General features: G+C 41.4%; 1 protein-coding gene across 1 annotated transcript in view; it reads right to left on the bottom strand.

Moving 5' to 3' along the window:
- DNAH14 (dynein axonemal heavy chain 14) overlaps window positions 1–20,794 on the bottom strand; it is a 293,617-nt gene that overhangs the window by 159,096 nt on the left and 113,727 nt on the right. The window contains exons 28-36 of the mRNA XM_039235797.1: window positions 17,193–17,424; window positions 16,458–16,511; window positions 14,859–15,004; window positions 12,868–12,936; window positions 11,853–12,039; window positions 10,903–10,979; window positions 9,075–9,246; window positions 2,312–2,401; window positions 555–689 (exon numbers count right to left, since the gene is read on the bottom strand). Coding sequence (XP_039091728.1) covers window positions 555–689; window positions 2,312–2,401; window positions 9,075–9,246; window positions 10,903–10,979; window positions 11,853–12,039; window positions 12,868–12,936; window positions 14,859–15,004; window positions 16,458–16,511; window positions 17,193–17,424 — 1,162 coding nt within the window. The remainder of the gene's footprint in view (window positions 1–554; window positions 690–2,311; window positions 2,402–9,074; window positions 9,247–10,902; window positions 10,980–11,852; window positions 12,040–12,867; window positions 12,937–14,858; window positions 15,005–16,457; window positions 16,512–17,192; window positions 17,425–20,794) is intronic.

Raw genomic sequence — 20,794 nt, 5'->3', positions numbered from 1 at the left:
AAAATAGATTCTAACAATCACTTCATAAACCCCAAAAGTCAAAAACCAAAGTATAATGAGAACGGAAGAAAATTTCCAAAGTATGAAAGCATATCTATCATACACCAAGAGCAAATACCACATTAAGTAGAAATATTAACTGCATTTCAGATAAAGTAAGAGCAAGATATTACTACAGTTAACATGGCTTGGAGGGTTAATCAATGCAGTAAGAATATAAATCATATCAATAATACAAGAGAGACAAAATTATATTCACTGAAGATGACTCAATGGATCATCTATAAAAGCAATCACAACTTACCATTACCAGTCCATTAAGGTGACTAAATACAAAATAAGTATATAATTCAATAGCTTTAATTTACACTAGTAATTAATAGTTTGAGATTCAAATGAAAAGAAAAAACTCCACTTACTACAATGATTCCTAATTACAAAATTCCTAGCAATAAAGTTAACAAGAACATACTTCTATAAATAGGATATAAAATGTTACTTAAGTATGAATATCTGAAGAAATAGAGAAATACTTTGTTCAGTGTAATACTTACCTGTGAAATAGACTCTCTTTCTTTAGTTGACAGGAAGTCTTCAACTGGTAATAGTGTTAATGCTCTTTCTAAAATTCTTCTGACTGTTGTCTTTCCTCCGCCTGTTGGGCCTACTAACATCACACCAACACAAGTCTAAAACAAAATTGCAGATTTATGATTTAATTTCGGTTTACCAATAATTCACCTCAACTGAAATCTGAAGCTTCTTATTTACACACACCTCTGTGTCCACAACCCTTCCTTTAAATTATTGTTCAATCTGCTGTAATCTGTGTTCTGCTTTCATTGACTAGGTTGATATCAAAATGTACAGAAATTTCCTAATTTTAAAATTCAAAGAATAACTTTTAATTCTTTTTTTGACACTTTATCTCACTTTCCTTTCTCCTTTAAAAACTCTGTACCTTTCTCTAAGATTGTTTCTGTAATGTGATTTATCTCAGCTTTCCTCTTCTGTGGTTCTTCTCTCTTTTGAATGCCATTTCCATGTTAGTCTTCCCTAATTCATCCCTTTCTCTCTTTTTCTCCCTATCCTATCTCATCCACTTGAACATCTCTAACTACAACATGAGTTCTAATGACTTCCTAACATATGCATTTCTTCCAGTCTTTGGTTCTGTGTGCCTGAGTGAAATTTCAGTAGTCTACTATATATTTCCATCTGGATAGCTCATATGATTTTCAGAGTCAACATAATCTACTCTATACCTTCTTTTCACACTTGTCACTTCTCTTATTCCTTTGATCTTAAACTTTCCAGCCTCCAGAACTGTGGGAAATAAATGTTGCTTAAACCACTCAGTCTACGGGTATTTTGTTATATCAGCCTGGACGGACTAAGACAAGGGGAAAAGGGTCAGATGGTCAAGCTCTTACAAGTGTCCCTTACCCTCTTCTAGACTACTGTGATAGTCTTAAAGGAATGATTATATTTAATAACGCATCACATAAATACATTAAAATTCAAATATGGATAAACCTAAAACAGTTTTTTCACTTCCATTCCAATTTCTTTATCCTCAGTGAGGAAAATTCCAGAGAATTTAAAGATGCGAAATGCAAATATCAAAAACTTTTAGAAAAAAACTATAGAAAATATCTTTCTGAAATAGGATAGAAAAGATTTCTAAAAATTCAGAAAAACACAAACCATAAAAAACAATAGATTTTATACTGCATTAACAATGTCTCCTGCACAACTGAACTCTAGGGAACATTTCTGAAAACCCAAGACTTGGAGAATTTATTTGCATTGCATGTAAACAATAAAGGGATAGGATATAAAAATGCATAATGAAAAGTCTACACATTTAGTAAGAAAAAGACAAAAAATTCAACTGAGAAATGAGTACATCATCTGGCAATTCACAGGAAACTCAAATGGCAAATAAATATAGACAAGGGCATTCAATTTTACTAGTAATCAGTGAAGTGCATCACCTCGTCAAATGGCTCATTCATAGCAATAGGAAATTCAAAAAAGGTATAGTTATGAAAGGCAGAAATTTATACCACGCTTGTAGGGTTTTTTTTACAATTATGTATTAAGGGGATGAGGGTGAAGAAAATGAATCTGTTCAAAGTTACATCCAGGGTTGAATAACCACATGTGGGCAAATAAACGAGTAAGCTACTTTGACTCTAAAGAACAGTAGACCAGTTAGTTCTCTTTTACTGTTATCCTGGTTTTCTCCTTGATCAGACCTATTAAAATTCAGGAGCAAAGAGGTGCTAATATGCCATTCTCCACTTACCTGAAGTTGATTATAAAACTGTATGATTTTCTTGTTCTGAGCTGGCCACTGGTGGAAGCCCAACTGTTGTGCTGCAACAGATATTACTTTCTAAAAGAAAATAAATACGCTTAAACTGCATTGCAATTGAACCCTTAATACATAATCCCTCAAAATCTCTCTTAACTAGGTACTGAATAGTAGTTCTTAATCTTTTAGTTCATCAACCTGATTATTACTTTCTTCTCAAAATATGATATACACAAAATTTTGTGTTCACAGATCCCTGGTAGCAGATTCACAGACCTTCCCCCAATTTAAGAATTTATTCTTTAAGATGCATTTAAAAACCATCTGTTACCATAGTATGGTTGTCTAATTATCTTATACTAAAAGAAAATTTAAGAAAGTCTCTATCTTTGTGTAATTCCAATCACCATTAAGGTAGATTTTCAGCTTTGTAACAATTATTTTAATGTTTCTGTGTTCAGAATATTCTAGGATAGTAAGTAAAATTTGTTAAGATTGAAGACTTGCTGTGGTTATGCATTAAAGCATTCAGGAAGTGGCTGAGGCTTGGAAAGATACTGAATATTTTAACACAGGAATTATAAGGGTGGCCAGGTTTCCTTCTACAGTGGGGCCAAGACTACTGGTATCTGTCTACAGAAAAAAGTGGGATTTATCCTTTTTCTCACTGACCTCTCCCCATCCATTTCTCATTCCTTGCGTTCCCACAGTGGGACAAAGGGGCAGCCAAAGGAGACCCAGAACACTCAGCAGGAGAAAAAGTAGTTCCTACAGCAAGGCCCCTGGAGGTGGGAAGTCAGCTGAGAGCAATGTTGTTCAAGCAGAGTTGATGAGACACCCACTTAAGGCGTGTACTTGGAGTGGTTTTAGATGCAGGGGCCAGGTGTCCTCTGCCATGGATGACACAAACCCAGACACCTCCCTGGATGTGAGCATGTAGTCCTGCTGGGGTAGATGGGGAAGAGCATGGGGTGCAGGAGAAGTGGGAGCATGGGGCGCAGGAGATCAGGAGAAGTGGGAGAGTCAAGGAAGAGATATTCAGACAGGGCATCCCAGTTGGTTAAAGATTTTCACAGAAGGTTTTAAACTAAAATCATAATCATACTGTAAAGTGTTTATGGCTGTAAGTGATGTTCCAGAGTCAACTGGATGACAAACGATACATAGTTTATTCTAGGATATGGTTTCAGTAATTCTCTGTTAATCCCTTGGTTGCTCTGAGCTAATGAGCCTCCCCCACTCACACTGTAGAACCATCAGAGACAGATATGTGAACAAGTTGGATAGATTCCAATCAAACACTGCATGCAATTCAGATTCCTGTATCTCAAATGAACAGGAAGTGTAAACGGCACACCTACAGGGAATATGTCTTGCAGTTTGAGGCCACCAAAGCTCTGGCAAATGCCAGGCCTGGCCCGACTAAAGCCCAAGGGGGCCCCAGACTACCTCACTAACAACACAGGGATGGGCCTTGCTCACAATAGGCAGAGGTAGACACTACAGACTGGACTGAAGGCAAAAGCAGCTGCTCCACAAGAGCATGGCACATGCATCACACACAGGAGATGCTCCTGAAATGCCAAGTTCTAGTGACTAGGACAGAGGGCACCATATGACTCCTTCTTCGTAAGATCACTGCTTTCAAGAGCAAGAGATGTTGATGACTTTCCTAATACATAGAAACAGACACAGAGAGTTAGACAAAATGAGAAGACAGAGGAGTATGTTCTAAATGAAGAGACAGGACAAAAATCACATCAAGAGACCTTAAGTAATATGCCTGATGGAGGATTTAAAGTAATGGTCATTAGATACTCACTGGACTTGAGAAAAGAGTGGGGAACCTCAGTGAGACCCTCACAAAGAGAAAACAAGAAAAGGTCCTGTCAGAGATGAAGAACTCAATAACTGACATTTAAAGTACACAAGAGGGAATCAACAGCAGACTAGAGGAAGCAGAAGAATGGATCAGCAACTTGGAGGACAGAGTAATGGAGAGCAATCAAGCTGAAGAGAGAGAAAAGAGAGAATAATAAAGACTGAGAACAGGTTAAGAGAATTCAGAGACACCATCAAGTGTAATAATCTTTGCATTATAGGGATCCAAAAAGGAGAAGAGAGAAAAAAGGGGGCAGAACATTTATTTGAAGAAATAATCACTGAAAACTTCCCATATCTGGGGAAAGAAATGGAAATCTAGATCTAGGAAGCACACAGAAAGCCCCCAACAAATTCAACCCAAGGAGGTCCACAAAAAGACACGTAGTAATTAAGATGGCAAAAAGTGGTGATAAAGAGAGAATTTTAAAAGCAGCAAGAGAAAAGAAAACAGTCACCTACAAGAGAAACCTCATAAGGCTATCAGCTGATTTTTCAGTAGAAACTCTGTAGGCCAGAGGGAGCAGCATGGTATATTCAAAGTGCTGAAAGGAAAATCTTTGCCAAGAATACTCTATCCAGCAAGGCTGTCCTTCAGAACAGAAGCAGAGATAGTTTCCCAGACAAACAAATTTCAAAGAATTCCTGACCCCCAAACCAGCCCTACAAGAAATGATAAAGGAGATTCTTTGAGTGAAAAGGAAAGATCATAAGCAGAAGTAAGAACAGCAGGAAGCATAGAAGAGGCAAAACTACATGTAGCCATAAAAATAGTCGAAGGATTCACAAAATAAAAGGATATAAAGTATGACACCATGTACCTAAAATGGGAGGGGGCAGGTAAGATTGCAATCAATATATGGAATTGTTGAACTGCTATGCTTACTCCTAAAATTAATACAACACTGCATGTTAACTACAATGGAATTAAAATTTTAAAAATAAATAAAACCAAAAAAACCCCACAAAAAACGCCAGAAGAAACAGTGAACGTGGGGGAGGATGTGGAGGAAAAGGAACCCTCATGAACTGTTGGTGGGAATGCAAATTGGTGCAGCTGCTGTGGGAAACAGTATGGAGGTCCCTCAAAATAAATAAATAAACAAACAAACAAATAAATAAATAAAATTACCGTATGACCCAGTAATTCCACTACTGAGTACTTACCTAAAGTATATGAAAAAAGCAATTTGAAAAAATATATGCACCCCCATGTTTACTGCTTTATTTACAATAGCCAATATATGGAAGCAGCCCAAGTGTCCATTGATAGGCCAATGGATAAACAAGATGTGGTATGTATACACACTGGGATACTACCCAGCCATAAAAAGAATGAAATCTTTGAAATTAGTCAGTCAGGGAAAGACAAATACCATATGATTTCACTCATCTGTGAAATTTAAGAAGAATAAGTCTTAAATAATAAGAACAAGAATATACATATATCACTTATATCTTCAAACTATGTAAGGCTAGCACTTGATAGAAAGGCAGAGAAAAATATATATCAACAATTGTAGTTAAGATCTTAATAGGCCCCTTTCAGAAACAGATATCAAAGGTACAGAACAGTGTACACATGTAACATTATACCCAATGAGCATAGAATACATATTATTTTAAGCACACATGAATCACTTATAAAACAGTATCATTAGGGGATGTCAGAACCCTCAGAAAAGGTTATCTCAAAGGGATAAATACATACAGTAGCATATAGTCCCCAGTCAAAACTAACCATGAATGGAGATTAATAATAAAAGGGTAGTTGAGATTCTCAGAATTTGGCAAAAGACAAAAAACAAAAAAACAAAACCTCTTGGGTGATAAATAATCATAAAGGCAATTAAGAAATATTTATAGAGAAATGCTAACTAAACAACTACATGTGAAAACCTGTGGGAAACAGCCAAAGAATATGTAGAGGAAAACTGAGATCTTTGAGGAGGAAACACAGGTAAATAAACAAAGCATTAAACTCAAGAAACTAGAAAAAAGAAAAGGAGAACAAGTCCAATGAAATAAAGGAATATGTAAATAATGAAGGAAAGAGATCCATCAAATACACACACAAAAGAAATAGGGAAAATAATCAAAACAACAAGCCAGCTCTTTGAAAAAACTAATTATTTGCAGACCTCAAGAAAGAATGATGAGTCATGAGAAAAAGAAATAACTGTAGTGGAGACTGAAGACTGATGAGAGGAGGAGAAATAAGTTAATGAATTTAGAAACACAGAGATGTATAAAAAGTAGGGAATGTGAAGTGATCACTAAGTAACATAAAGTTGAAATAGTAGTCAAAGCCTCCGCCTACAAAACCCAGATCCAAATAGTTCTACAGTGAATTTGACCAAAAATCTAAGGGATAATTCATCTCAATCTTATACATTTTTTTTCAGAAAACAAGAGAACATTTGCTGTTCAGTCTACTTTGAGGAGCTAGTAATAATCTTGACTCTAAGACAGATAAGGATAGTTCGTGTGTAAGTGAACATGTGAAAATCCTAAATAAAACTTTAACTAACTTACTCCATTGGTGTCTTAAGCATCACATGGCGACAGAGCATGGCGCGTCCCGGGAACGCGGAGTGATCTCACCCCGGAAAAGCATCATACAAGGAGATACAAGGACTGGAGGGAGGACGTACCACGGTCAGTATGATGGAAACCCCAAGAGAAGACAAAATCAGAGCTACTTTTGATCGAGTAAGAGAATCCAGTGACGTCGCCATGTTCAAGATAAGCTTCAAATCAAAGGCATTTCAAAACACCTGCAATAAACCACTAGGAATATTATAAAAATGTGTCACCACTTTTGTCAAAAACTCTATAACACCAGAAAATAGCTGATCTTGTGGCTAGGCTGAGCCTCAGTGACAGAGCCTAGGAGGGCGGGAGGGTCGAGGCCAGGAGTCCAGGGACACAAGAAGTTCACCGACGCCTTCCCCGCAGAGTCACAGACATCACTTCTAATTTACAAGGATAAAAAAAAAAGGGGCAGATAATATGGGTGTGTAAACTTGGGCAAAGAGACATGAGCTAATTTTCCTCATTGTTCAGATAATACCCAAATAAATAGGAAATTATGGATCTTATTATGAAAATGTACAAAATTACCCTTACAATAAAAATATTAACCTGCATAAACATCAGTAGAATAAAACAAAAGCAAAAGACCACTTCACTCTGTAGAATTTATAAAGTTTGAAAATTAAAAAAAAAAATAGCCCAGAAGTATACAAGGCAAACAAAACATGGAGTAACAGTCTTACCAAAGTGGACTTCAAGCCAAAAAGCAGGAAGAAATAGCTACTGAATTTCTGGGAAAGAAATGCTTAGGAAAACCCTACCTGCCTGAACTTAAACATACATAACTAGAACAGTGCTTAGATGAAGTTACATGGTTTTATGAACTTACACTAGTAAAAACATAAGCTACATGAGTTAGACAGCTTCCTCAAATAGCTGGACAGGGAAAAACAACACAAAACCCAGAAGAATAAAGGAAGATACTTAAAAATATTAATTTGGATATTGAAAGACTAGAAATCAAATGGATGTATTAAGTAGATAAAAAGCTGTTTTTCTGAAGAAAGCAATTAGATAAACTTCTAGGTAATCTCTGTAATGGAGAAAACCCAAATTAATAAAACAAGAAATGACCAGGAAAATAACATCAGAAATTGGAAACTGAAAGAATATTAAAGTAGTGGCTGGCTCAGATCCACGCGGTACATTTGAACACTGGAATGAAAAGAGAATGTTATCTAGCTTAATGAAACTGACCCAGGAGGGATATGAAATCTAACTAGACCAGAACTGTGAAAGAACTCTCCTGTCATGAAACTCCTGGTCCACATGGTTTTCAAGGAAAATTCTCCCAAACCTTCCTACATAACCTAATGAATGATCTTCCTTCACTAAGTGCTTCCTGTTGGACTACAAATCATACATATTCTGTGCCTGTTGGGTATGAAGCTGCATACATAGCTTATACCTGTATTTAAGGAACAGACAATTATGAAAGTGTTTCAACTACAAGCTACTGAAGCCATGTATTCTAAAATAAACTTTAAACAGTGTTTTTACAAATTAGGCAGGGTCCCAGGGAAAGGAATCTGTGGGTGTGATGGCCTGATACCTGATAGAGGCCAGGGGGAGTCAGAGAACTGGGAGAATCTGGGGCGGGAAGAAGGCAGAAGGAGAAAGGATGGGAGGCGCTGGAGAGATGACCCGGTCTGGCCAGGCTGTGAAAGGCATCGTAAGAATATACGTTGGGGTAATTGGTTTTGGGTTTCGCCCAACAGTGGCTTTGTTGATGTGATCAAACGCATGTTTCTGGAAAGCACTGCTAAGGGACCACCGGTCCCAGATGAAGCCAGGGGGTGGCCGGAGGCTGGCTCCCACCATGAGACCTGTCAAGGTCCCAACCACACTAAGGCAATGACTCTAAGGCAGGTGTAAGAGGGAAAACAAGAGGGTTCTCCAATCATAATGCCTAATTTTTTACCATCACAAAATATTTACATGTTAAAGTCTTTTTTTCCATAATTCTGATCCAGGTTGATTCTTAAAGCGCCCCTTTAAAGGAGGAAGAGAAAAACATTACCACTCCCAGAAAGGTGGGAAAACCAGGGAACAAAATATGGGGAACCTTCTTCACTTGAAGCTATGTTCTGTTCTTCATCGAGGCCATTTTTCTCCCAAGGGGAAAATACACGTGCAAGTATTTTCATCCCCCAAGTTATAACACGAATAGACTATTTCAGGAAAAATTATAGTATTTTTCACTTATATCATGTTTTTTTTACCGTAATTAATATTCCTCATCGAAATCATCTGTGATGGTTTTCAAAATTCTTATTACCTCGAAGGCAACTTGATTTACTGTCGAAACCACTGCTCCAGGAAAAATGTCTGCTATAATCTTTTCAAAAAGTGGGACGTCTTGCGGGAGAAATTTTGGTAAACTAGCTTCTCGTATAGCCTCAATAAGGATCAGACTTTCATCCATTTCAGAAAGGTTGCCATTAGTGTTACTTTCGTGGAAGAAGAAAAGACATGTAAAGAACAGGTTAGCAGGTGCGCTCTGCTGACATTCAAGGCCATTCACGTTCTTTTTCAGAGATGGGCATCCCCATCTCCTTTCCTCCTCCCCCTCCCTGCAAAGCAGCCATGTGGTATGGGTGAGGTTAATCTGGCCCCCAGATCCAGAATGGTCTCGAACGCTCAGGATAATGCCATTCCCCAGTCACTGATTCAGAGATGGGCTTTGTATCAATAAGGTGTTTTAGCTGCAAACAGAAATGAATTTGGGCTAATATGAAATGAAAGTAACGTAAGGATCTATGAAAAATCTCTAGGCGGGCCAGAGAGGTCAGCTCGCAGGCTATGTGGCTGCAAACAATGGCCAAGACTGTGCTACAGATCCGGTCCTGTGAAGACCTGATGGCTAACGTAATGGGTCCAGTGGCCATGCGTGAGAATGCCACTCATGCTGGTGACCAGGACAGTTGGCCGCCCCTGCCGCTCCTGCTCACTGGCTGTCACCTTGCTTGAATGCCCTCTGTGCAGATCCAATTTCTTTCCCCACTAGCTTCAGGCTCAGACTGTAGTCTAACTGTCTCTGATTTGTCCAGGCTGTATGTTCAAGCCATGGGTATAAGGCGGTTTTGAAAGGCAAGAATGGGGCCTAATGAATATTCCTTAAAGGAAGATGATCCCAGCTCTGGTCAATGGCAGTCACGAGGACACAGGAGTTCCAATGACCTGTGTGTTCAGCGTGGTTCGGGACTCCCGTTCAGTGGGGCGGAAAGCTCCGGGGAGCCTTACAAACCACCAGAGAGGCGGCCAACCAAGCCGGGACGGGCAGGGCCGCGGTGCGGACCACACTGCAGAGAAATAAAACTGAAACCCGCATCCGAGGAGCAGACCCTGCCCATCTCCGGATTTTCTGATTGAGAGAAATAGTAAATTCCCTCTACTGTTTGAACCAACTTAAGTGTTCTGTTACTTGTCACAAAGGGCTCCAGATGTGAAAGTTGTCATGTAAAATATCGTCCCCTAACAACATTTTACATGTTTAACCCTTTATTACATATTCTTACACATTAAACAGGCAACCGAGAGAAAGAACTGATAGCTAACAGCTAACATTTATTAAGTACTTTTTCTGGGCACTTAGCTTGTTTTTTTTTTTTTTTTTTAAGCTTTATTTTATTATTTAAAAACATTTTTAAAATTTATTTCTGAGAGAGAGAGAGAGAGAGACAGCATGAGCAGGGGAGGGTCAGAGAGAGAGGGAGATGCAGAATCTGAAGCAGGCTCCAGGCTCTGAGCTAGCCGTCAGCAGGAGCCCAATGTAGGGCTCGAACCCACAAACCGTGAGATCATGACCTGAGCCGAAGTCGGACACGTAACCGACTAAGCCAGCCAGGCACCCCTAAAATAAAAGTTTTTTTTTTTGTTTTTTTTTTTAAAGAACAGTTTCTTTTGGGGGAAAAGTAACAGGGTTTTGTGCATCCTTCCTTCCTCTTCTTTCACATTCTTCAACACCTCTACCATATTTTATCTCTACTTAGATGCGCTCTGAAAGTTCCCTGCTTTATCCTGCCCTTACTACTTAGATTTTACAAATTACTGTCCCTGTGTCGTATAACTCTCTTTGACCTAACACTCAATCAAACTCAACTCACCACTTTAACTCCCATTTCTTTTTTCCAGCCAGTGTTAAAATGGTCTTCAGAGACCTCAAGCCAAAATCATAATGAACCTATAAAGCATTAAAATATTTGAGTTACATTTCTCAGGGAAAAAAATGGAAATAAATGTGTATCCTCCACAGATAAATCCCTAGTCATGTATGCTGTGGAGACAGACCATGATAGATCTTGAGAGAGAGAGAGAGAGAGAGAGAGAGAAAGAGAGACAGAGAGAGACAGAGAGTGCACAGGAGGAGGGGCAGAGAGAGAGGGAGACAGAGAACCCCACTCAGGCCCCGTGCTGTCAGCACAGAGCCTGATGTAGGACTCCATCTCATGAATTGTGAGATCGTGACCCGAGATGAAATCGAGAGTTGGACCCTCAACCGACTGAGCCCCCCAGGAATCCCCCCTAAGCTTCCCTCTAAAAAGCAGGCTCGCTGTCCAAACCACGTTGGGTTACAGACAAACACCCTTTGCTCTGGCATAACCCAGACCAGTCATTTTCAGAACACGGCACCCAGACCAGCAGCTTCGGGAGCCCTTGAGAAGCTTGTTGGGAGCACAGATCCTCAAGCGCCGCCCCGGACAATCGAGGCTGGCGGTGAAGCGCGGTGACTGGTGTTTTAGCCGGTCCTCCCCACTATTTCGAAGCACAAGGAGGTGTGAGAATCAGTGCTGTGGATGCTCACTGCCTTCTATGGAGAAGGCGGTCTGTCATTTAAAATAGCAGACCCTTCACGATCGTCTTCAGGTCCCAGAGGGAAGGACTAGAGCCCTGCCTGATTTCACGCATCACCTCACATCCGCGCTGGTTCATGAACTTGATGTGCTAACGGGATTGTAGCTCCATTACTTCCCCAGGTCATCCCTGCGCCAATACCACAGGATCTCATTTCAAGATTTATACGATTACTTTTATTTTGGGGAAAGCAGTTTGTTACCTGTTGTGAGAGTTGTTTGTGAGCTAAGTTGTAAATGTTGACCAGCTTCCTAGAGAGGGACTTCGCCGATTTGAAACCGACTGAAAACAGCATTGTTTCAGTAATCATTTGATAATGCGGAGCCACCATCGCCACTGGGCGGAACAGAGATTTTAAGTTATCTGGGAGTTCTACTCGCCCTTTGTACCTTAGGGGGTAAGAAAAACAGAGAAACAAGAAAGCCACTTTTCAGTTTTTCTAATGAGGAACTACATGATACATTTCCCCCCCAAATAATCCGGTTAGCTTCTACATGACCCCCATTTTTTTTTAACTTTTTAATGTTTATTTTTGAGTGACACAGAGAGAGACAGAGAGAGAGAGAGAATGCATGCGCAGGGGAGGGGCAGAGAGAGAGGGAGACACAGAATCGGAAGCATGCTCCAGGCTCCGAGCTGTCTGCACAGAGTCCGACATGGGGCTTGAATCCACGAACTGTGAGATCATGACCTGAGCTGAAGTCAGATGCTTAACTGACTGAGCCCCCCAGGCGCCCCCTGTGACCTTTATCCGAAGACAAGTTTGCAAGACAGTTTCCACTATACTTTTCATCTCAAGAGCTTCTGTCTTTACCATCTTTTCTTCCTGTGCCTCCTCCCCTGTGCCCCCACATGCCCTCAGCAGAGGGGACCATCCACATTCCCTCTGCCCGCCCAGCCTCTGCTCCTTATAACCACCATATTCCATTCCCTCTGGTACTCTCTCTCTGTCTCTCTCTTTTTTTTTTTTGGTCTTTTTTGTGACAAACTGCCACCTTTTCCTTTCCCCCTGGCTGTTCATGAAGTGAAAAAGTCCCTCAGTCAGAAACATGCATGTGGATAAGTACGGAGCCGGAGCCGTTTAGAAATGTGCGGGTAGAGAGTGTTGTGTTGGCGAGTGAACGGCGGGTTACAAGGTCAGACAACTGCACCCCGGCTGTGATGTGAGAGGGGGGCTTTGGCCTGTCTCCACTCCCAGCACATAAACCGGTACTTACTCGGGATTCATGGTGACAAATATAGCACAAGACATATTGATACGGATTTCTTTTCCTTCCAGTACAAACCTAGAAGACATGGGAAGGGGTTCAAAATGAGCTGGCCCCCCACCCCCCACAATGTGCCACTTTGGTATATGAATTATTTGTAGCTGAAGACAATGAAGGCCCAAAAAACTCAGAAGGCACTTTTAACCTCCCCCCTAACTGTTTCTACAAATGTAGACAGAGGGCCTGGTCCAGAAAGAGAGCGGCTGCCGGAGACAGCTCCGGAGGGCTTGGGCTGCGCGTGCGAGCTGTGGGGGGCTCAGCAGAACCTGCTCCTCCCTCTTCCTCCATGGCCCGTGGTCTCTGCAAGACCTGACAGCCGTCTGTTCCCCAAACACCTGCTCTCCCCGTGAGTTCTCTTCCTTCCCTCTGAAGACTCACACCCCTTCCCCCTTCTCCTTAGCTCGGACGGCACACAAACCTTAACTGCCTGCCTCTCCTTGAACCTCTCAGTCTGTGTGAGGCTCCCCTAAGTATGAAATTAAATTTTCTCCTGTTAATTTATCTTATGTCAGCCACAAGAACCTAAAAGGGTAAAGGAAAAATGGTCCTCCACTGTACGTTATGATTCCCTACTAAGAGAACGGTTTTCCTTAAGCCCAAGTAGGTTAAACCTGTAAGTGAGCTTGGGAACTTTCCTAAGGCCGTGTTACATTTAAATCCAAATAGCACAGACTGGGGGGAAACAACTGTAAGAGGGGAAAGAGGCTCACTTGAGCCCACGTTGCAAGTCCTGCTGGGGTTCAGATTTATTTGATCGCGTGTGAAGAGTTTTGTGGGGCCTGAAGCTGGCGGGCACCCACCTGAATGAATGGACTTAACAGGGAAAAGGAACCTAGGAGACCCTCAGACAGAAGGTCTTCCTTTGGTGACACTGTGGAGCATAGTGGTCACCGTAGAGAGTTCCTGCATTAGCATGGAACACAGCCCGCCCTCCGCTCCTAATTCAGTAATCTCCAGGACGTCGTGAAGGGGAAGCCTTGGCATGGACATTAGTGCCCTGCTGTCAGGACCAGATGGAGCGATCGTGGAGAGAAATCGTCCAATGATTTTATGGGCATCTAATACCGGGGAGGGTAGTTGAAGCAGGAAAGGAAGAACACTGGAACCCTCCAGTCCCTGAGGGTTCCCTCTCTGTTTTTTAAAAGAAGTATTAGATTGTAATAGACATTTTATTAAATTTATTTAAAAAAAAATTTTTTTTTTACTTCTAAGAGAGAGAGATACAGTGTGAGTGGGGGAGGGTCAGAGAGAGAGGGAGACACAGAATCTGAAGCATCTCCAGGCTCTGAGCTGTCAGCACAGAGCCCGACGTGGGGCTTGAACCCACAAACTGTGAGATCATGACCTGAGCCAAAGCCGGACGCTTAACCAACTGAGACACCTAGATGCCTCTGTAATAGACATTTTAAACCCACAAAATCCAATTATGCCCATAAAGTAAATCACGTATGTTCCTGAATTTACCTGACGAGAAAGATGTTTTTGCTTGGATTAGTAAACATTAGTAATATGAACAAACAGTGTTTTTACAGGATTTTTTCAATACAAATATACTAATGCAGAGTAATGGGCTGAGAGAGGGCTTCAGGTGTGGCCAGTATAATTTTATTTTTTTAAAATGATGTAGAGTTAAAGAAAAATACTTTGGTTTCTTCAAATGAAATAAGTACTACGAGAATTTAAGCCTTGAAGTAAAAGTGATTGGAATACATTTGTGACCTGGTCTGGGGGCTCTGAAGGCCGTCCCAAGGCTGGGCAGGAGCTTGGATACCCCCAGGTTGGCATGAAAGTTACATGTATTTGCATGTTACTTGACAAGCAAAGGAGACATTCAAGATAAATGTCATTCCTTTCGGTCTGTGTTTGAGGGGAAAAACAACCCAAACACTGACTGTAGAACAAATATTTGATAGAAAGTAAGGAAACGCATTCAAGGGTACCTGACCAAATAGCTGTCTTTTGCGGCCTTGATTGTCAGGATCTGCGACGCAATCACAGAGAGGACACGCGCATCAATCCGGTTGAACTCGTCCAAACAGCACCACGCCCCGGACTGGACCAGTCCGAGGAAGAATCTTCCCATGATCTGGAAAACAATTATTACACAGGTGAACGCTCTCCCGGGGCCAGGGCTCAGCGCCCGCGTTCAGCCTTTGACCCTAACAGGTGCCTGGCCTCCCTCCACCAGGCCTTCCCTCGGCAGGTGCTCGACCCCCCAGGGCAGGCCGGTGCTGGGGGTCCTGGGGTGGAGGCCCCACGGCACTGGGGTCCTCACATCCGCAGCCGCGGGGTGAGCGGAGGGCGGGCTGCTGCTGGGTGACGCCCTGAGGGCCTGCGTGGGGCTGGGCCACACTGGAGCGGCTGCCCAGGGCCCTGGCAGGTGCAGGCTTGCGCCCCGGGCTCTTGGCGCTCGCTCCCGGGAGGCTCTCAGTCTGGAACCTACCAATCCGTCAATACTGAGTGCAGAAACCAGGGACAACTCCGTAGGCCCAGCAGAACCTGTGTGGACGAGGACAGGCCAGGAGACGCGCGCGCTGGGGCGCAGGGGCGGGAGCGCGCGCGGGAGCCCCTCCGGGCAGACACGGGGACTGGTTCTCCCCAGTGGCTGCAGGAATCGTGTCGTGTCTTTATTTTATAATTTTGATACTCGGTTTCTCATGGGGCTTGGGGGGGCACTAATTTTGATTCCAAAAAAAGTATGGCATTAAAGTATTATTTATCTTCATCAGCAGGCTTCCCGGGTGCCCCTCGGGTTTTGTGTGGGCAGGTGCCTCAGTTCCGACGCTCCCCGCAGCCCTGCTCACCCCCCGCCCCCCGACTCCGCCGGAAGGAGGCAAGAGACTCTCCTTCCTGAGGGTCTTAATGATATGAGTGCAGTCAGCTTGTTTAGGTTTTATCGATATTTTTGAGGTGCTAAGTGAGCACAGACTGAAAAGGCAGGATCTCACCATAATGGACGTTGAACTGCAAATAAACCGACAGTAATAAAAGGTAACTGGTTTGAACTTAACATCCAAGACAAAATAAACTGGAGTGTTTCAAAACTTCAAATAAATTGGTGAGAGGCACAGAAGTACACGAAGTTTCAACCAATATTTCGGAACGTTATGAGCTCTGTCTTAGGTCATATGCAATCAAAACACGGTGCAAACTCCTGATCATCTGTATCTGCCCCGACTCACGTTCCTGTGTTAACAGCCTCAGGTTCTTAGCGGTTACCTCTTCAGTAAATAAAGGTATAAGGTTAGAACTTATAAATTTACATTAACAAAGCGGAACTCTTAATTTCTTAATATATTCACAGCCCAGAATGGATTTTGTTTGGAAAGATTCCCCCATCAAAAAGTTTGAAACCCACTGTCTTAAATAGTTCAACTGCATAATGTTTTAAGTCTCAATTACATTAATTTAAAAGAATTAATAGCATTTGCAGGTAATACTTAATGTCTCTTCAAGAGAAATATTTCCTTGTTCTTTCAATTCTCAATGAACTATTTATGTGTATGATTTTTTTCTGCATATATATGAATAGACTTTACCTTATAATCCAAATCCTCAAAACAGTTGAACACCACACAATGTTTGCCTACAGCCTGAGAAACAAAAACAGTATTTTAGTATATTTCTCGACTTCTGACACAAAATACTAATGTTAAAACTTCTAGAGTAATAAAATGTCTTTACTCTTCTGAGAAAACATTGCAATATAAGCATGAATTACCTACCAAATTTAGAAATGCACAAAACTTAGTCGAGTCTGAATGCACACACGCCATTTGTTAAGTTGATGAGTACATGGAACGCTACAGCCATGTTTTTAAAACACACCAACAAGTAACTAAGAAAAAAAGCATTCCAGGGAAGTGAAATGCCCCGTGCATTCATTCATCGGTTACTTCTCTATCTCTGATCTGTCTCTGTCACACACACATCACACACACACACACACAAACAGCTATTAGTCACAAAGACTAGGTAAAAGTGTGTGTGTGGGGGGCTCAAGAAAATGGATCACCCTTAAACGAAGGGGGACAAGACCTCCGTTCATGCATCAGCTAGCACAGTAGAATTCCTAACATGAAGCTGACTGGGCTCCCAGAGTGGCCAAGTCCCACCGCACTGTGGACATTTGAAAATTAAAGGATGAATTATATGAATTAATGAGCACGGTGAGGTGCCTGTTAAATGTTAGGAACATCTCAAGAGCAGGAACAGTGTATGTTTAGGATACGGTTAAAGTCTGTGTATTTATCCTGGATACAGAAACCGCTTACTTTGGCTAGATCTTTGACACTCTCTGTTTTGCCCGTCCCAGTGGGCCCTGCGGGGCAGCCTCCGAGATTCAGGAGCAGAGCCCCCGTGAGCGTGAGCCAGCACCTGTTGGTCAGGGGCGTAAGGACCAGTCTGGGGGTGCAGCCCAAGTACTCGTAGCCATAGGTGAAGTTGGCATCGCCTTGAGACACGTAGCACAGCTTCTGTTTCTCGCTCCAGTGATACTGCAAATGTCTGAAACGGTATGTTAAATGCTGGTGTTATTTGGGCCAAATTATTTTTAGTGTTTTGCACCTGTAGAAACATAATAGAGACTAAAAATGGGATGTTGACTAAAAAACAAATGCACATTAAAATACAAATGACAAGAGTTACAGGTAACTCAACGACGATGCCAGATAGGAAATAGGAGGACTCAGAACTCTACAAGCTGTGAGCCCTTCTCCTGGCGAGGAAATTGGCCTTGCACGACGCTGCTGCCTGGGGGGATGCGGGCAGCAGTAGCGGAGGACTCCGACGAGAATCAGCCCTATCTAGTTTATTATGGTTTTCAGCAAAAACGTGGCTGAAGACATTGTTCATTATAACCGGGATCCTTATAAGGGTAACGGAGGGAAATGCTATTCATTCTTAGTGTCAAACAGAACTGTTGTATTTATCTTATGACCGATCAATTGTGTGATGACTGTAAATCTTCTCTGTGAGAGGTTCTCAGTAAAACTTGTGACCCATCTGTAGCTCTACAGTACGTGTTCGTTTCCACCTGTTTTTATCAAGACATTGACATACATGTCTGTGTTAGTGTAAGGTGTACACACAACATAGTGATTTGATACCTGTACATAGTGTGAAAGGATCGCAATAAACTTAGGAAGTGTCCCTCCTTCACACGGTTATGAATTTATGTTTCTTCTGAGGACGTCATGTCTTAGCATCGTTCCAACAAAGTGCTGTGAACCACAGGTGCCAGGCCGTAGGCTCCAGCCCCAGAACTTATTTATCTTATCGCTGGAAGCTTGTACTTTGATCTCCTTCCTGTATCATCCACCCCAGCTCCATCCTTGGCCTCTAGCAACCCCCAATCTCTTCTGTGTTTCTATGAATTCAGTGTTTTGGGGTTTCCCATATAAGTGGGGTCACAGATTATCTGACTTATTTTATTTAGCATAATGCCATCAAGGTCCATCCATGTTGTAGCAAATGGAAGGATTTCCTTCATTTTTTATGGCTGTGTGATGTTCCATTCTATACACGTTCTACATTTCCTTTTAATTTTTTAAATGTTTATTTTTGGGAGAGACAGAGGGCGGGGGAGAGAGAGAGAGAGAGGCAGAGTGATAGACATACAGAATCTGAAGCAGGCTCTAAGTTGTCAGCACAGAGCCCGATGCAGGGCTCAAACTCACAGACAATGAGATCATGACCTGATCCCAAGTTGGTCACTTAACCAACTGAGCCAATCAGGTGCCCCTACATTTTCTTTATCCATTCATCATTTAATGAATGTCTTGGCTTTTATAAATAATGGTACAACGAACATGGGGTACAGGTATCTTTTTGAGATAGTGATTTCATTTCCTTAGGGAAAATGCCCAGACATGGAATGGCTGGATCACATGGTAGTTATATTTTTAATTTTCTGAGAAATCACCACCCATTTCCATAGTAGGTACCCCAATCTACATTTCCACCAACAGTGTATGTGTTTTCCCCACTGCCACACCACAATTTGCTACTTCTGGTCTTTCTAGTAATAGGCATTGTGACAGGTGCTGAGGTGGTATCTCATTGTGGTTTTGATGTGCATTTCCCTGGTGCTGAATGACCTTTCACATACTTGTTGGCCATCTGCATTTCTTCATTAGACTGCATGTCTGTTCAGTTCCTCTGCCCAAATTTTTAGTCAAAAAATTTTGTTCTGCTATTGAGTTGTAGTCCTTTATATATTTTAGATATTAACCTCTTACTAGATAAATGGTTTGCAAATAGTTTCTTTCATTGTGTGGGTTGCCTTTTTAATGTGTTGATGGTTTTCTTTCTTGTGCAGAAGCTTTTGGTTTGACATAGAGCCATTTGTTTCTTTTTGCTTTTGTTTCCTTTACTTTTGGTGTCAAATCAGAAAATTATAGCCAAGACCAATAACAAGGAATTTACTGCCATGTGTGTCTTACATTCAAGTCTTGAATCCATTTCAGTTGGTTTCTGTGAGTACCATGGGGTAGGGATCCAATTTCATTCTCTGCATGTAGCTTTCCAGTTTTCCAAACACCATTTATTCAATAGACTGTCTTTTCCCCACTGTCTATTCTTGGCTCTTTTAGTCAGTTCTTCTTTCTCAAGTCTATTTTGGATATTTGAGGTCTTTTGTGGTTTCATACAAATTTAGGATATTTTTTCTATTTCTGTGAAAACTGTCATTGGAATTCTGAGAAGGTTTGCATTGAATCCATAGATCACTTTGCATTAAATCCACAGATACAAGAGTATGGAAATTTTAACAATATTAATTGTTTTCAATCCTTGATCATGGGTTATCTTTCCATTGATTTGTGTCTTCTTCAATTTCCTTCATTAATGTCAGAAGAGTTTTCAGTGTACAGATGTTTCACCTCCTTGGTTAAATGTATTCCTAAGTATTTTATTCCTTGGGTGCATCTGTAAATGGGATTGTTTCCTGATAGTTTGTGCTAAGTGTATAGAAATGCAACTAATTGTCGTACACTGACTCTGCCACCTGCAGCTTAACTAAATTCCTGTACTAGGCCTATCGGTCTTCTGTGGTGTCTTTAGGGTTACCTACATATAACATGTCACCATGTCACCTGCAAATAGACAATTTTACTTCCTTCCTTTCCAATTTGGATGCATTACACTTCTCTTTCTTGTTTAACTGCTCTGACTAGGACTCCCAGACTGTGCTGAGTAAAATGGGTAGAGTGGCAATCTTGTCTTGGTCCTGATCTTGAAGAAATGGCTTTCAGCTTTTCACTGAGTATGACATTAGCTGTGGGCTCATCACATATGGCTTTTGTGGTGCTGAAGGAAAGGAAAGCTAAATGAAAGTAAAGAGTAATTTGCTATCCTCAGACCCAGCATTTGTTTTACGATTCAAGTACTAAATCGTCATTTAGACAGAACTTTAATTCTCAGAGCTTTACCCCCCATTCCTCCCCTAGAACAGAGGTTCCCAAACTTTCTTGATTTACTGCACCTGTAGTATATCAGTATTTTTTCTTGATTATCATAGATCAAAATAAATTATTTCATAGTTCATTTCATTAGTTTTTAGTTCCAAAGCAACTTAAAAGGTGTTTTTGTCTAAATGACTTGGTAGCTTATTTTAAAAGTATATACAAATAAATTGAAAGGAAATCATTTAAAAATGTTTTAAAAATTAAAAAAAAATTATTTTTAGAGAGAGAGAGAGAAAGAGGGAGAGAGCACAAGTGGAGGAGGGGGCAGAGAGGGCTAGAGGGAGAGAGAGGGAGAGAGAGATTCTCTCTCCCCACTAAGTGTGGAGCCTGAAGCAGGGCTCAATCCCATGACCCTGGGACCATGGCCTAAGCCAAAAGAGTCAGATGCTTAACCAACTGAGTTACCCAGG

Source organism: Hyaena hyaena, unplaced genomic scaffold, assembly GCF_003009895.1.
Source record: "Hyaena hyaena isolate Hyena2069 unplaced genomic scaffold, ASM300989v1 scaffold_103, whole genome shotgun sequence".
NCBI lineage: Eukaryota > Metazoa > Chordata > Mammalia > Carnivora > Hyaenidae > Hyaena > Hyaena hyaena.
The sequence above is the reverse complement of the archived record's forward strand: the minus strand, read 5'-3'. Positions and strand labels throughout refer to the sequence as shown.